We start from the raw sequence: 16,379 nt of genomic DNA, 5'->3' as shown, positions 1-16,379 counted from the left end.
GGTTCAGAAAAATCTCAATATAGGAAAGATCACCTCGTGATTTCAAAGAGTAGCAGCTGTGTTCTAAACTGTAAGGCGTCTGCGAGTGTTTCAGGGAGATATAAGTTTTCCCTCTGTGAACCTCTGCATTTTGGTGTTTACTGAGCACGAACATAGGCACTGACTAGGCTGCGCAGCGCTCTGTCCAGAACTCCTCCCACCTCTGGGAATAACGCAGAAACCATCTCAGAACGGTGGCCCGATGTCCTGAGCGTCCCTGCCCTTGTCCCAGGTCTGAGAGCCGGCCCAGCCCCTTGCTCAGCCCCAGGCTCACTTGCTCCTGAGACAGCGGGTTCTCTTTCCTATGATCAGAAGCAAAAGTGCTGCAAACCGATGCCCACCAACTTTCAGTCTTCACGTCTTTACTTTCTCTTTTCTCCATTCTGGTTAAACATTTTTTATTTCTGTTGCCAAGCATGGCTCTGCCCAGAAGAACTAATAAAATTTACAAGCGCCCCCACCTTAACCGTCCTCTCGCTCTCCCTGCACCACCTCTGCCAACCTGCCCGGAGCCCAGTGCATGGCTCGGGCTCTCAGAGTTCCCCTGGAGGCCACGGCTGAGCACCAGGTTTCAGGTGATGTTTCTTTGTAACCCCTCATGTTCTTCTGCTCAACTGACAGGACCACATCCTGGCCTCGCCACCCCCCTCCACGCCCCACCACTCACCGGTCCACGTGCAGTCCCCACGTCCTGGCCTTGCCTACCTCCCCCCCCCCCCCCCACTCCCTGCCACTGACTGGTCCACGTGCAGTCCCCACGTCCTGGCCTCACCTCCCCCCACCCCCCAACTCCCCGCCGCTGACAGGTCCACGTGCAGTCTCCACGTCCTGTCCCGTCTGCCAGGCACAGCCTCCACTGCCCCTGCTGCTCCTGGTCTCTGCTGCCCGGGACCCATCCCATCCACCCCACCTCAGCTCCCACCTCCTCCTGAAGCGGTTTCTGCCCCCCGTCAGGGTCTGTGTCTCTCTGCCTTGAAGGCGTCCGAGGTCCAGGAGACAGCATCCCGGGTTCTCAGGGGCAGCACACAGTGAATGGGAGCAGCGTGCCTCCCACCGCCTCGCCCCCAGCTTTCTGCCCCACCCCCGGGCCCCACCACGCTCCAGTGCCTGTTGGCCCCCAGTGCGGCGGGCTGTGGCGGCGATGGCCGTCTCCTAGCTGTGACCCCCCGGGCCTGCTTCGTGCTCAGTTAAAAGTGGCTCAGAGAGACAGCACAGAATTGGAGAGATTCCAAGGACCGAGAAGGGGCCCTCCCCGAGCACAGGGTATGAAGGCTCAGGGACTTGAGGTCTGTAGGGGCCAGAGTGACAGAGGCGGGCTGCAGCCCCACACGAGCCGTGAGACTCAGCCCACTCATTTCTTTGGGCTTCCTTCTTCTCCGCCGTGATGGGGGCGATCATTTGAGAATGAAGAGTGGTTACGTGTGAAGTGTTTACAGCAGCGCCAGGTACTTAGCAAGTGCTGGGCCCGGGTCACAGTTCATAAACCAGCATGTAGACCAAGCCGTTCAGTGGAGGGCGGAGACTGAGCTTTAGGAGAACCGAAATCTTGATGTCACACCCATGATGGCGCAGTGTTACTTTTTCCCCTTCCGGAACATCCTCCACACTCTCACAGTCAGCCCCTCGCTTCTCAAGAGCCCATCCCTCTTGGCCCTGCAAGGGGTACAGTCCTCCACAAAGCTTTTCCAAAGCCCCCAGCTGGAGGCACTGAAGACGATATGCTTCAGGAAAAGCGAGAGAGCCACCTTCCTGTAACTCGCTTCCTTGCCAGTCAGCGCATCTGTGATGAAAGGCGCTTCTTCCAGAAGGCTCATCTGCCGCTAGTGTTCACCCAGGAACATTTGAGACCTTGCCTAGGGTTTTACTGCTTGAGGATGCTGCTCGGTTAGATGCAACTAAAAAGTAAATTACATCTCAAACTGAAACGTGAGCCTGCTTGTTCTCTGTGATTGAGCTAAGCTGCTAAGCCTAATCCGTCACAGTGAGAACCAGCTCTTTCCCTCCCCGAACTGGTGGAGGGAAAAGCCAGTAATTTCTCATGCGTGGCTCATGTCCACCCTCTCACCTGGCGTATTATCACTATATTGTCATAATAGCTGTCTTCAACGTGACCCGTGCCTGGGAGGGTGCCATCCTCTGTTCTGTAAAATGCCAACTGGTACCACTGTGATATATAAATGATGATAATTAGAAGATACCCTCGAATTATTCGACATCCAGATTGAAGGGAAAAGTGGCACTCTTTAAAATATAAGTATATGATGCCCTAGAATTGAGGTCAGAGATGGCAGTCTAGGGAAAAGCGCATTGCTTCCTGTCAGGCATGGTCGGCTCAAAGCTCCTGGCGTGTGAATCGGCCGCCACAGAATGGCACAGGGGGGCTTGTGATCTGGGTCTGAGCCGTAAAGATTGATCATCCCTCTCCATGTGCATTTGAGAAGTAACACAAGTAAGCCAGGAGCTAAAGAAGAGGGAAGTCATTTTTTGCCTGAAACCCGATAAAGTTTTTGATAATCATTAATAGGCATCACTTCCCAACCTCTGGCCTCTTTTTTTTTTTTTTTTTTTAGGAGGTCAAGGGCCAGGGTTTCCAGAATTTGGCTCATCCTGCCTTGTTATTCAGTTGCTAAGTCGTATCTGACTCTTTGTGACCCCATGGACTGTAGCCCGCCAGGCTTCTCTGTCCATGGGATTTCCCAGGCAAAGATACTGGAGTGGGTTGCCGTGTCCGCCTTTATAGTGGAACTTACTTGCTCAGAAAACCTTCTGCAACTCCTCACTGTACATCACAGTAAAGGCCACTGTCTCACCAGGGTCCTGCGACACCCCGGGCTGTACGTGAAGGATAACCAGCTGAAACTTGCTTCAGGCAGAGCTGAATCCAGAGGTCTGGGCGGTGTCATCGGGGTTCCTTTCTTCTAACGCCCAGTTCCATTTGAAGGACGTGGAGCTCGGTCTGCAGCTTGGGGCTCACACCTTGCTGAACTGTTGCAAGTTGTTACCTTCCATAGCCCTGAGGGAGGGCTCTTGTCTAACACTCAGAAGTGAAGTGTCTGAGGAGACACGTGCTGACCAAGCAAGAGACCTTATTGGGAAGGAGCGCCCGGGTGCAGAGCAGGCGGGAGAGGGAGCCCGGAAGAACCGCTGTGCTGCGTGGCCCACCGTCCCCGCCTTTATGGTGACTGGACTAGTTTCCAGGTTGTCTCTGGCCGGTCACTCTGACTCAGGGTCCTTCCTGGTGGCGCAAGCGTTGCTCAGCCTAGATGGATTCCAGCACAGAGGATTCTGGGAAGCTGCTAGACGCTTGGGCTGGAGTCTCTTCTCCCCTTTTGGCCTTTCCCAAATGCTTCCAGTTCAGGTAGATTGTTCTGCGTTCCTTACTGGGACCTCTTGTAATAAGATAACTCATGCAAGGTGTGACTGTCGTTCCTGAACAGGCTGGGCAGTTTCAGTCAGTGGTTCCTGTAGCGAGACGAGCTCCCCAGAGAAGGGTGGTCTCTTCCCCGCATCCCTGACTCAGGCCACGTGCCCATCACTGTGGCCAGGAGCCGGCCCGACTCAACAGGGAGAAGCCACAGGTGTCCACACCGCTTCCCCTTCACAGGCCTCTGCAGCCTGCCGCCGCGTTCCCTCTCCAGCGTCCCCAGCGCTCCCCTGCCTCGCCTCCCTCACCGTCCCCCTGCAGGGCCTTCCCTCAGGCTGGCCTCCCCTGATGTTGCTCCCTGCCAGCTCTTCATTCATCAGAATTATATCAACTTTTCAAGGTCCAGCAAAAATATTTTCTGTGGAGCTTGTCTTAAGTGACCACTGTTACAAGGGCCTTTCTTCCTTTTCTGCGCAGACTCTGCCTGCATCTCACATATTGCCTTTTGCAGCTTTACTCACCCACATCTGGGGTGGGGCGTCAGCCCTGCCTCCCTGCGTGTCCCCTCCTGCCCGTGGCGCTTCCGTGCACGTTGCTGCATTGGCTTCGTGCAGATGCCCAGAAAGTAAACGGGGAAGGTCCTTTAACCCCATTTTCGCAGCTCAACATTTCTTGACCACCAACTGTGCATCAAGGCTTGTGCTGGGTGTTGAAGTGAGACGTATTAATGCAATAACATTCGGAAGCTTGGGGCGTCCCAAGAGTTGCAAGTGGTAAAGAATCCACCTGTTAATGCAGGAGATGCAGTTTCAGTCCCTGGTGGGGAAGATGCCCTGGAGGACTATTCCCACACTCCAATAGTCTTGCCTGGGAAATCCCGTGGACCGAGGAACGTGGCAGAGTCAGACGTGACTGAGCTCCCATTTCACAAGTGAGGAGGCTGAGGCCTGGGGAATCCGTGGCCCGGTGTCCCCGCGGCCGCCTGGTTTAGTTCCTCTCGCGAGTTCCCGGCCGCCTCTGGGCCACTGGGGACCCTGTGGCCTCCTCCTGGACCCACCCTCACCTGACCAAATGCAATTCACCATTCAAAGCTTGATTAAAATGTCACCTTCTTAGGGGGACTTCCGCTGAGCACCCGTCCCCGGCAAATCTAAAACAGGCCTCCTATTTTCTAGGGCTCCTCTGCTGTTATTCACAGCACCTGTCACAAATTGTAATTAGTTATTTGACTTCTATAAATGTGTGTGTGTAGCGTCTCCCCGCTGGACTGTGCGTCCCGTGAGGACAGGGCTTGTGACGGTTGAGGCGCCTCCTGTGTGTTGAGCGCAGGCTGGCGCGGGAGACGGGCGCGAGGGGTCAGGAGAGGGGCGCGAGGGGCCAGGAGTGGGGTGAGTGAGTGCAGGCTGGCGCGGGAGACGGGCGCGAGGGGTCAGGAGGGGGGTGAGTGAGTGCAGGCTGACACGGGAGAGGGGCTCGAGGGGCCAGGAGTGGGGTGAGTGAGTGCAGGCTGGCGCGGGAGAGGGGCTCGAGGAGCCAGGAGTGCGCGAGTGAGCGCAGGCTGACACGGGAGAGGGGCTCGAGGGGTCAGGAGTGGGGTGAGTGAGTGCAGGCTGACACGGGAGAGGGGCTCGAGGAGCCAGGAGTGGGGTGAGTGAGCACAGGCTGGCACGGGAGAGGGGCTCGAGGAGCCAGGAGTGGGGTGAGTGAGCGCAGGCTGACACGGGAGAGGGGCTCGAGGAGCCAGGAGTGGGGTGAGTGAGCACAGGCTGGCACGGGAGAGGGGCTCGAGGAGCCAGGAGTGGGGCGAGTGAGTGCAGGCTGACACGGAAGAGGGGCTCAAGGAGTCAGGAGTGCGCGAGTGAGCGCAGGCTGACACGGGAGAGGGGCTCGAGGAGCCAGGAGTGCGCGAGTGAGCGCAGGCTGACACGGGAGAGGGGCTCGAGGGGTCAGGAGTGGGGTGAGTGAGTGCAGCCTCAGCCACTCACAGCGCCCTTACTACCTGCACAGACTCAGCCCGGGCTGCCCGAAGGCCAGGTCCACACAGCACTGATGCTTACCATTCCCTCCCCGGTGCCCAGGAAGGAGCAGCCTCTCCTACCCAAGTCTAAGTTGTGTGCTCACCAAGACAGGAACTGTAGGGCTAGCACTTTGTGTGGGTTCTGGAGACAGAGCCCCATTTGATCTGTGGGCGTCTAGGTTGAGAAGGAACGATATGAGTGTCAACAGGTGGCCAGAGGAATGAGGCAGAAACACTGCTGGGCTCATCCGGGAAGGGGTTGGGGGATGGTCAGCGGTGTGGGGAGTGCCCAGCTGACCTCCAGTGTGCCCACGTGCCGGGCAGGCCCCGTGTGAGGAGGCAGGAGCAGTGTGAACACCGGCTGGGTTCGGCACCTGGCCTTGCATCCTGATGAGGATCCGAAGTTAGTACAAGCCTCTTCTGGAGTTCTTAGACTCAGCCTTCATTTGGTGGGTCTTGTTGAGTTCTCACTGTTACATTCCTATCCCGTTATCTTGGACACTTTCATTATACATGAAAGCAACTTTTACACTTCACCAGAGTGAGCAGCCCGTCACTACAGCAATACTGAAAGTATTCGAAGTATTTGACAGTACCTTCTCCATATCCCTGCTGCTGTACACAGAGGTTGGGAGAAATGGGCTCTGCTGCTGCTGCTGCTGCTAAGTCGCTTCGGTCGGGTCCAACTCTGTGCGACCCAATAGTCGGAAGCCCACCAGGCTCCGCCGTCCCTGTGATTCTCCAGGCAAGAACACTGGAGTGGGTTGCCATTTCTTTCTCCATTGCATGAAAGTGAAGAGTGAAAGTGAAGTCGCTCGGTCGTGTCCAACCCTTAGCGACCCCATGGACTGCAGCCCACCAGGCTCCTCCGTCCATGGGATTTTCCAGGCAAGAGTGCTGGAGTGGGGTGCCATGGCCTTCTCCGAAATGGGCTATAACAGCCCCCAAAGTTTTTTCTCTCATATATCTTTATATACTTTATTAAACTTTTGCAAGCTTTGCTATTATTTATTTTCTGAAACTTGGACATCTCATTTTTAGGAAAGAGTAATTTGCAGAGTGTTGTAAATATCTTTGACCTAACCGATACCAGAAGAAGCTCTGAAACAATCACAAAAATAGCTCTGAATTCTGTTGTGAGCATCACAAAAATATAATTGCATCTTTGGGAACTTCTTCCAGAAAATGAGATGCATTATAGATTCTGTGTGTCTGCAGGGCCTGGACAGTTTCAAAGTGAAACAGAAATTCTTCTCTGGGAGCAGCCAGGAGCCCACAGCCTCCTTCCCTGTGCCGTACGACCTACCTCCAGAACTGTACGGAGACAGAGGTGAGACCCAGGGGACAGAGACGCTCGGGTGTGAGTGCCAGCGCAGAGACAGCGGGGCTCAGGGAGAGCTGTGGGTGGGCTCTTGGCAGCAGCCTGGCGGGTGGGCTGCTGTGGGAGCACAGGTTCGTGGCCCCGGAAACACAGCTCTCAAGCCGCTGGGTCTCAGAACCCCCTGTGCCCTTACCAATCAAGGATCACAGACAGCTTTCATTTACATGGGTTTCTATAGCTGTTGATATTTCTCATAAAGAAATTAAAGCCAATAAATTTTAAAGTACTTATTGACTTATTTTAAAATAATAGTAAGCCCATTGATATATTTAAAAATATCTAAAGTGACTATTCGCCAACTCAGGTTGGTTTGGAAGACGGCCTTGTTCCCCGCTTTGCAGGCGCGTCTGCTGTCTGGGCTGACAGCTGGGTTCTCACCCCTGCTCCGTGCTGCCACCCACGTCGGGCAGCCTCTGTACACCCAGGCGCAGTGACCGGTGATGACTTAATGTTAGGATGGCCCTCATTTTGACTTTACAGGTATACCCCCACCCCTTGAAAGGTAGGTCCCCAAGTCACCCTCTGAAAACTGCTGCACTAGGCGAGGACTTTAAGGTCAGAGACCAGGTTTTTTTCGCAGAGGAAGTCGGTGGCGTCTTGGCGCGGGTTCCCAGTGTTCTGGAGGGAGGCTGGCCGGGGTGGGCGGCCCCACCTCCGTGCCTGCTCTGACGCGGCCCCTCCAGCCGTAGAGCACTTCTCTCAGCCCCGGGAAGTCTGGCTTTGAGGCGAGTTCACACTTCACCAGGCTCACGCAGGGGGAGAAGTAATACAATCAGGATGGGGCAGATCCTACCCTACCTGTAGGGTAGCCGGGTATAGTCCATGGTCTTTGAGCAAATGCTAGATGTGAACAGGGCAAGTTTGAGTTTTGATTGGACAGTGTCAATGATGTCGTCCCATTGATACTGCAAAACCTCAGGTTCCCAAGTCGGGCTGGCCTTGCCTGGTGGGCCCTTCCTTCCCTGACCAAGGCTGGCGGGATTCCAGCCGCCTCCCAGCCTCACTCACTCTGGCTTCATGCTGAGCCAAGCCTGCCCTTCGGAGGGCCCCTTTCTCAGGTTCTCTGGGCTCGTCTGACAAAGCCCCTCCTGCCTCACATAGCCGGCTTCCTCTCTCTGGTCACATGGACAGCTTCCAAAGGCCTTCTTGTTCCCTTCCTTCCAAGCCATGTGTATTTTTCTGAGTCCTCTAAGTATGTTGTCGTAAATTCACCATATTTGTTTTTAACTAGCAAGAAGTTCTGTCAGAATTTCAAGGAATCTGTGACGACTCCTCCCCACCTCCAGCTCACAGATGGAAAACACTGCTTTAGGTCCTGGTGTTTATGCATCAGCCTGACAGCTTATCGCATGACCTTGGCTGGTGGTTTGCCTTCTCTAAGCCTTAGTGTTTCCATTTGCAGAATGAGAGCACACAGCTCACTGCTGAAAAGTGACTGAGATGAGGTCTTGAAAGCGTCTAACCCCATATCCAGCTCAGAATTGGCATCCGGTCGCTGGTAGCCACTGTGTGTGGTACTTAAAATGTCCGATGCAGTTACAGCAGGGAGTGAACGGTCGTTCTCTCCCCACCCTGATGAACTGACAAAGAGCCTGAGACTCGTGCAGGACAGACCCTGACCCAGGACGTGACCTGATGCCCTCATTCCCCTTCTGGCTTTGGGCTGTGCCTTTGTCTTTTTTCCTTTCTCTTGTTTTTCCGTTCTATTCCCTCCTTCCTGCCCCCCAACCTCCCAGTTCTCCTGAATAAACATATTGGTGGTAGGGAAGACCCATGTGATGATGGCCTTCGGCTTAGCCGCCTGGGCTAAGTGTGTGCTTAGCTTTGGGCCCTGGGCACTGTCCTGACAAAGGGGCACATTGCCAGGCCCGGCCCAGACCTACTGAGACGAGCTCTCCAGCGGTGGGTCCCAGAAAAACATACCAGCAGTTCCCAGTCAGCCCAGACAGGGAACCGCAGTGCAGACACACTGAGGGTCAGCATCCCAGCGGCAGGGCGTTCCCCGGTCTGCCTCCCCTCTGGACTGTAACCTGGAGAGGCCCTCGGCTTTGTCTAGCATGGTGGTGGTGGTTAGTCGCTCAGTCGTGTCAGACTCTCTTGCGACCCCGTGGACTGTAGCCTACCGGGCTCCTCAGTCCATGGGATTTCCCAGGCAGAATACTGGGGTGGGTTGCCATTCCCTTCTCCAGGGCATCTTCCTGACCCTGGGATTGAACCCACATCTCCTTTATTGGTAGGCAGATTGTTTACTGCCCGGCCAACTGGGAAGCCCGCCTGGCAGAGCACAGCACCTAACCGGCACTAACAGGCGTTCTGTACACGCACACGACTGTCACGAGGCGCGCGCTGCCATGGGGCAGGCGAGGAGGCTCGCCGGGAACAGGCCTTCACCGCAGCCAGCGAGTGGCGGCGCTGACTTCATGGCCCCGCAGCCCTCCCTGTTGCATTGCTTGTGTGTCCCTTCCCCCCAGGGTTGTGGAGGGCCTTCCAGCCAGCTCGGAAAAGGACCTGCCCAAGAAATACAGACATGTGTTTATTTATAAAACAGAGCATGGCATTTGCCCGGCGGGTAGTTTCCAGGTCCTCACTTGGACATTACTGGCTTATCTTGAAGGAAAGGCATACAGTCCCCATTGGTGTCCACAGGGGGCGGCTCCAGGACCCCCTGGATACAAAATCCTCAGATGCTCGAGTCCCATGACAAGCACTCTATGTCCCCGATTCCACATCCCCAGATTTGACCAACCCCTGATGGTGTAGTACATGTTTATTGAGAAAAAAATCTACACACAAGTGGACCCGCACCTCCCGCACCCAGGCTGTTGGAGGGCGCAGTCAGCGCAGTGCGGCCAGCGCGGCCCTGGAAGTCACTGGGAGAGGTCCGTGTGCCACAGAGCCTGCCCTAGTGAGACTCTCCTGACTCGCTGTTCAGACAGCAAGGGTTAGAGTGTGTCCCACCCGGGGTGAAGCACAGCTGCCGGTACCCCACAGAGCAGTTTGCAGGGAAAGAGGAGGAAGTGCAGGGACGTGCAGACGCAGAAGATGCTGTTTCTAGGGCAAGAGAGCGGCCAGGGAGTAGCTAGAGAGCCAGGTCTCCAGCCCTGCTAGGCCCCTGCCTCTCAGGGAAGTTAGCAGCAAGTGTGGTTTCCTGCCTTCAAACCGTCCGGAGGCCAGAGGCTAGAGAACAGGGTTCTGATAACGTGTTGCCACCTTGGGCATTCTTTGGCTGCTCCTGCTGCTGGGAGCTGCTGTTTGCACGTTCAGTCTATGATTATTCAAGACAAACGGCGAGGCTGGGCGGTGTGAGCAGCAGTCATTGTTAGTCAGGCCAGCCTCCCAGCTGCCATCTGCCTCTGCTCAGGAAGAGGCCAGCGCCTCCCCTCGGGGCGGCTGGCTGGTCATCCCAGCCGACCTGCTGAGTGAGCACTCCGCCCTTCAGACTTGTTCCGTCACTCATGTTTCCCAGAACAGTAGTAGGGGGTTTATTTTAATCCTTGCAGTGTGTTTACACCCTACGCAAGGCAACCCACTCCAGTATTCTTGCCTGGAGATACCATGGACAGAGGAGACTGGTGGGCTGCAGTCCATGGGGTCACAAAGAGTCAGACACGACTGAGCAACTTACACTTTCACGTTATTTTGGTTCTTTGGAAGAAAAAGTTCACATTTATTGAGCACCTACAGTATGCTGGGAATGAGCGTCCCAGTTGTCCTCGCTTCACACTCCACAGTGATCCTGGGAGGCTGCAAGTGTGATTAGCTCCCATTTCACAGATGGAACCCGAGACCAAGATCCACAAGCCTTCCCCAGGCCGCAGACAGAGACGGAGGCAGGATCTGAACCTGGGTCTTCTTTCCGTTGTGTTGTTGGGTGTTGTCATTATAGACATGCCTGAACCAGCTAAGTCTGCTCCTGCCCCTAAAAAGGGCTCTAAAAAAGCTGTGACCAAGGCCCAGAAGAAGCACGGCAAGAAGCGCAAGCGCAGCTGCAAGGAGAGCTACTCCGCGTACGTGTACAAGGTGCTGAAGCCAGTCCATCCGGACACCTGCATCTCTTCCAAGGCCATGGGAATCATGAACTCCTTCGTCAAGACATTTTCGAGCGCATCGCTGGCGAGGCATCGCGCCTGGCGCATTACAACAAGTGCTCGACTATCACATCCAGGGAGATCCAGACCGCCGTGCGCCTGCTGCTGCTCAGGGAGCTGGACAAGCACACCGTGCCGAGGGCACTAAGGCTGTCACCAAGTATACCAGCTCCAAGTAAATATAATATGCCTAGCCGCTGTTAACGGAGAAGGCAATGGCACCCCACTCCAGTACTCTTGCCTGGAAAATCCCATGGACGGAGGGCCTGGTGGGCTGTAGTCCATGGGGTCGCTAAGAGTCGGCCACGATTGAGCGACTTCATTTCACTTCTTTCCGTTGTATCAGTACCATTCCAAGGCCTGTTGCTTCCCTCGATGTGGGTCTACAGGCATTATACAGAGATGGTCATGGCTCACCAATCACTGGCCTTAAGTTACAGAACAAAACCGTTTCGGGGATGTGACTCTGAGCCTCATGGTTCTATGTGACCGTGACCAGCTGAGAGCAGAGAAGTGGCCTTGACTGTCCCCGTGGTCACTGCTGGTTTCTCCAGCTTCTCAAAAGAAGAAAACAAGAGCCACCCTCCTTTTTAGGTTCTCTCTGTGCAGGTGGATCACAGCATCTTGCACAGTTCTTCAGTTTATCTCATTTAATGGGCTTCCCTGGTGGCTCAGTGGTTAAGAATCCGCCTGCCAATGCAGGAACGTGGGTTTGTTTCCTCTGTTGGGAAGATCCCCTGTAGAAGGAAATGGCAACCCACTCCAGGATTCTTGCCTGGGAAATCCCATGGACAGAGGAGCCTGGTGGGCTACAGTCCATGGAGTTGCGAAAGAGCAGGACACAACCGAGCGACTAAACAGCAGCAGTATCTCATGTAATCCTACTTCCAGCTCCACGTCTTAGGTACAGATAAGGAAACTGAGGTTCAGAGGTGAAGGGACTTGTGAACCTTAGTGGCAAGCCAGCATTTACCCCGGGGTTCACGCTCCCGTGTCTTAACATGAACCTTTACTGCAAGCTCCTACCCAAAAGGCCTCAGTTCAGAAAAGGGCTCTCATGATGTGTCTACTGCGGCCCGTGAGTGATTTGATCCTATCAGGTGAGTGGATTTTCTGTAATCATATTCAAATAAGTGTTACATTCATGTAATTTTTTTTTCCCCCAGATCGACCATGGATTTGGAACATCCCTTATGTCAAAGCACCTGATACACACGGGAACATGTGGGTTCCCTCCTGAGAGCAGGAAAGCTCTGTGAAGTTGACATGTAAGGCCTGAGCCCCAAACGTTGGATGTCCTTGTTTGTAATGGGTGTTCACTTCCCTTAATGTTTTATCAGCCCCCAACAAAACTCTGCAAAGGCCAGTCTTTCAGACATGAACGTTGGTTATCCTTTCAATGGTCACTGTTGACATTCTCACTTGAAAAAAAATTGTATATTTTCTTAACTCCCTTTTCTATGCCTTGGAATAAAAGCTATTAAACTTCCGCATGTTAAAAGGATATAGACAGATAGATGCAAAGTGATCTTCCTGGTGATGCAGACTCTCATGGTGGCGTCAACGCTTCTGAACGGAAGGTTGACGTTGTGAGCTGTGCTCCATTGGAAAGGGTGCCCCTGATTCAGCTGAAACTTTTCAGAGCAGGAGTGTGACCCGTCACCCCTGCCTCAGCTTTCTGGGTGTGTGGCAGAGTTGCTGGAAAGGCCTGCTGTGTGTCACTGAGGCCCATGAGGCTCCCCAGACGCCACACGCCGACTGCCCCACTCACGGACCAGCCCCCGCCTGCCCTGTCCTCAGCCATCCCCACAAACGCCCAGAAAAGACAGCTCACAGGCGCCTAGCAAAGCACACAAGTATTCCACTCGCAGGAGCCCCTGCAGGTGAGCTGGCAGGGAGGGGCGGAGGCCCAGAAAGGGTCAGGACGCCCGCGGGACTTCAGCCGCCAGGGTCAGTGCAGCGGGCGTCGCCATGCTTCTCGTCCAAGCGCCCTTCACGGGTGGGAACCACGCTCTCCTGCGACGACCCAGAGCCTCCTGGATTCCTGTGTGGGTCTCCTTTCCAGTGGTCCTCAGCCTCTTCATCCCTTAACTTAGAGTGCAGTTGATTGTTAACTCTGAAAGATTCTTTTCTTTTAAGATGCTCGTTTTTCAGAGTGTTCCTCAGAGGCCGACAGTGTTCACCTCAGAAGTGGGGTGGGGGGAGGCACTGTGGCTACAGTACTGTGGCTACCAGGAGGCGGCCGGGCGGCGGGGCTGGGGTCTCCCGCCCCCTCCTCCCCAGCAGAGACGGCCTCCTTCTCTCTTACGTTTTGGGTTCTGTAAAGGGTGTCATCTGGGTGGTTTCGTTTTGCTTTGTTTTGCATTCTGCTTAAAAACATGAAGTTGAAAAGCCACTGAATTCATTTAACCAGTTCCTTCCACTGGTAAGAAAAGTAAGGCTTAAGCCTTCTTGGAACCTGCCTTCTGCTTTAACGACATTGAAACCCTTAACAGATTTGAACCCAGCAGCAGCCCTGGGCTCACAGTAAAGGCGGATGCCACGATGAGACCAGCCCAGAATGGGAACCCAGCCATCTGAGTGGGCATCACTCAGTCCACTCAGAGGACTGTGGTTGACCACCCGGGATGCCCACTAGCACGGTCCGCCCCAGGTCGGGGTGGGCTCAGTGCAAGGCTCCAGGCAGCGCCAGACAAGCCGCCCAGCCAGAGAGCATCACAGCTGCAGGCCAGTCATTCCAGAGGAAAGGAGGCCCGTCTGTCCCAGCAGTGTCCGCCAAAGCCCCTTGCAGCCTCTGATTGGCGAGGCTGAGTCACATGTTCATGAGACTTGCCCAGCCCCAGCTCTGCTCCCTCCACCCTGTGAGACCTTAGGCGAGACCTTAGACTCATGATACCTCTGAGTCTTCACTTTCTCATCTGTTAAGTGGGGCTCATAGCTATCCTTCCTGCCTGGTGGGATTGCTCGAAGATCATAGGAAATGGTGTTCCTGAGTGCGGGCAGGAACTCTATCAGTGTGAATTGGGATGATTCTTGATGAGTACCACGCTGGCAGTCTCTCCCTGGGGCGTTTACAGAATGTAACTCGAGGGTCAAAACCCATGTCTTCTGAAAAATTAGCTACTTCCTGCAAATACCGCTCCCTCCCACATTACCACAGGTGGGTTTTTCTGAAAAATGGGGGAGATTGAAGAGTCCTGGCTGCAGCCAGGTGGCGACGAGGCCTCTGGATTCCAGGAGAAGGGGGCTCTGTTTACAGAGGAGACTGTGTCCCGGGACCCCTTTGTCCCAGAGCCCAGGCTCTCAACTCTGAACAGAGTTAACAGCTCTGCAGACCACATACTTCCTGCCCTGAAAGCACGGATCCACGCTGCCTGCTGCCTCCGGAAAGGGGGTCCTCATGGAGGCCACATGGGACTGAGGTTGGGGTCAGGGAGTCCACGTTCAAGTGACCCCACGGGTGAGTTGATGCTTGAGCCCTGGGAGGAAGTCTGTTTCACAAACGAAGAAACTGAGGCTCAGATCTGTGAACTGCCTGAGGCCGCCTTCTTGAAGACAGAGGGGCTCTTGCTTCCTGAACACCTCATACCGTAACAGATTCAAGAAGTGGGCACCTTTGTGCTTCCATTGGCAGAATCTTCCTTAGACAGGAATGAACCTTGTGATTCCACGAGCCACTTCCCGCCTAGAAACAGCCTGGGCCCTGTGAGGAGCCCACCTGAGCCCCAACTCCACTCTTCCGGTCTTCTCTGGCATTTCAGGGCACGCTTGGCGGCGAGCGGCCTCTCGTCTGCCTCTCCAGTTCCTGCTCCTACTGTGGCTGCCTGGCTGCCGCCCACAGCGCACTGGGCGCCCTGAAGAATGAGTGCAGCTGTGGGGAGGGGTTGGCAGCACGAGGGAAACTCGGGAGGTGACGGAAGGGCTTCTATCATGATTGTGGCTTTGGTTACACTTTACGAAACCCTTTGAATTATGCACCAAGTTGGTTATTTTATTGTACATAAATTATAACCCAGTAAAGCTGCTTTTTAAGAACTCAAAGAATGCACAAGTTCAGATATGGGCACTATGTGAAAATTCTACAAAAAAGAAAAAAAGCAGTTGTTAAACTCTCTATATATAAACCCTAAAGTACTTGAGGGCAAGTGTATTGGTCGTTGGTCGCAGTTTATTTTGAAATGCTTTAAAATAAGATGTATTAAAGGATGAGTAGACATGATAAAATATAGGAAAATTTGTACAGTCCAGATTGCTGCTCTAAAATTCTTTAAACTTCGGTACATGTTTGAAATTTCATTATCAAATGTTGTGAAAGGAGACCAAATAAGTTCAGGCTTCTGGTAGGATGAATAGCTCCTACTGAACCCACTCTTTCCAAAATAAAAATAGAAGTTGTGGTGTGGAGCTTACACCATCCAGCTCCTGAAAGTGACCAAAGCAGGCAAAAGAAGGGAGTCAACAACTGCGAGGAAGGCCTCTACAGGGTGAAATTTCCTTTTTCTCCACCACTTCTGGCCTGAGGTTAGGTCTTAGTCTGCACCACACAAGGCAGGTAAACCTCCAGTGGAAAATGTCCAGTCTTTGTGGCTTGGAGATCCAGAGCACCAAATAACAGGAGAGCCAGGGTGGGGATTCCCAGTTTCTCTACATAAACTCTTCAGATCTAGGGCTGACCACCAAACTGTACGTGCACCACTAAGGCTGAAAGAACTAAGCTAAAGTTTGAGCTACATCATGCTGTAGGGGAGATAATTTTGCAGTTGAGTTCACCTAGGTTAACTGCCTGTTTAAAAATTATTATTTTTAGAGGAAGGTAATTAGAATCCAGAATTTCTACATCAAGACTCTTGAGAGTCCCTTGGACAGCAATGAGATCAAACCAGTCAATCCTAAAGGAAATCAACCCTGAATATTCACTGATGCTCAGGTTGAAGCTTCAATACTTTGGCCACCTGATACGAATAGCTGAGTCACGGGAAAAGACTGATTCTGGGAAAGATTGAAGGCAGGAGGAAAAGGGGACAGCAGAGGACGAGATGGTTGGATGGCATCCCCAACTCAGTGGACATGAATCTCAGCAAACTCCCAAGAGACAGTGGAAGACAGAGGAGCCTGGCGTGCTACAGTCCTTGGGGTTACAAAGAGTCAGACATGACTTAGTGACTGAACAACCACCACCAAATTATATATAGCAGCCACTAGTCACACATAATACTTACATTTGTTGTTGACTTTAAAGTTAAAAATTCTGGGGGGTGGGGGGTGGGGATTTCATTCTCCACTTGGAAGTCTAGTAGCACCACGACAGACTTCAGAAGAGCACAGATATAGGCTATTCCTGTCGTCACAGAAGTGATGGACAGTGTTTATCTGATCAGTTAAAACATGGAGACTATCAGAGCTGACCAGAAAAAGGAAAAAAAAAAAAAAAACACTGCTGTACGTGGTCCACAACAAATACGCCTTGAATATATAAAGACACAGATAGAT

At 53.6% G+C, this 16,379-nt stretch overlaps 1 protein-coding gene across 15 annotated transcripts in view; it reads left to right on the top strand.

Moving 5' to 3' along the window:
* TDP1 (tyrosyl-DNA phosphodiesterase 1) overlaps positions 1-12,378 on the top strand; it is a 74,903-nt gene extending 62,525 nt beyond the window's left edge. For 14 of the 15 annotated variants that reach the window (XM_044924633.2, XM_044924622.2, XM_044924628.2 and 11 more), the window contains 2 exons: positions 6,639-6,750; positions 12,056-12,378. In XM_044924633.2, coding sequence (XP_044780568.2) covers positions 6,639-6,750; positions 12,056-12,098 — 155 coding nt within the window. In that variant the 3' untranslated portion in view covers positions 12,099-12,378. Of the gene's footprint in view, positions 1-6,638; positions 6,751-12,055 lie in introns of those variants that run through there. The other variant, XM_044924635.2, reaches the window with a different exon arrangement.
* The last annotated feature ends 4,001 nt before the right edge of the window (positions 12,379-16,379 follow it).

This window comes from Bubalus bubalis, chromosome 11 (genome assembly GCF_019923935.1).
Source record: "Bubalus bubalis isolate 160015118507 breed Murrah chromosome 11, NDDB_SH_1, whole genome shotgun sequence".
NCBI classification, from domain to species: Eukaryota; Metazoa; Chordata; class Mammalia; order Artiodactyla; family Bovidae; genus Bubalus; species Bubalus bubalis.
This window is presented reverse-complemented; position numbering and strand designations above follow the sequence as displayed.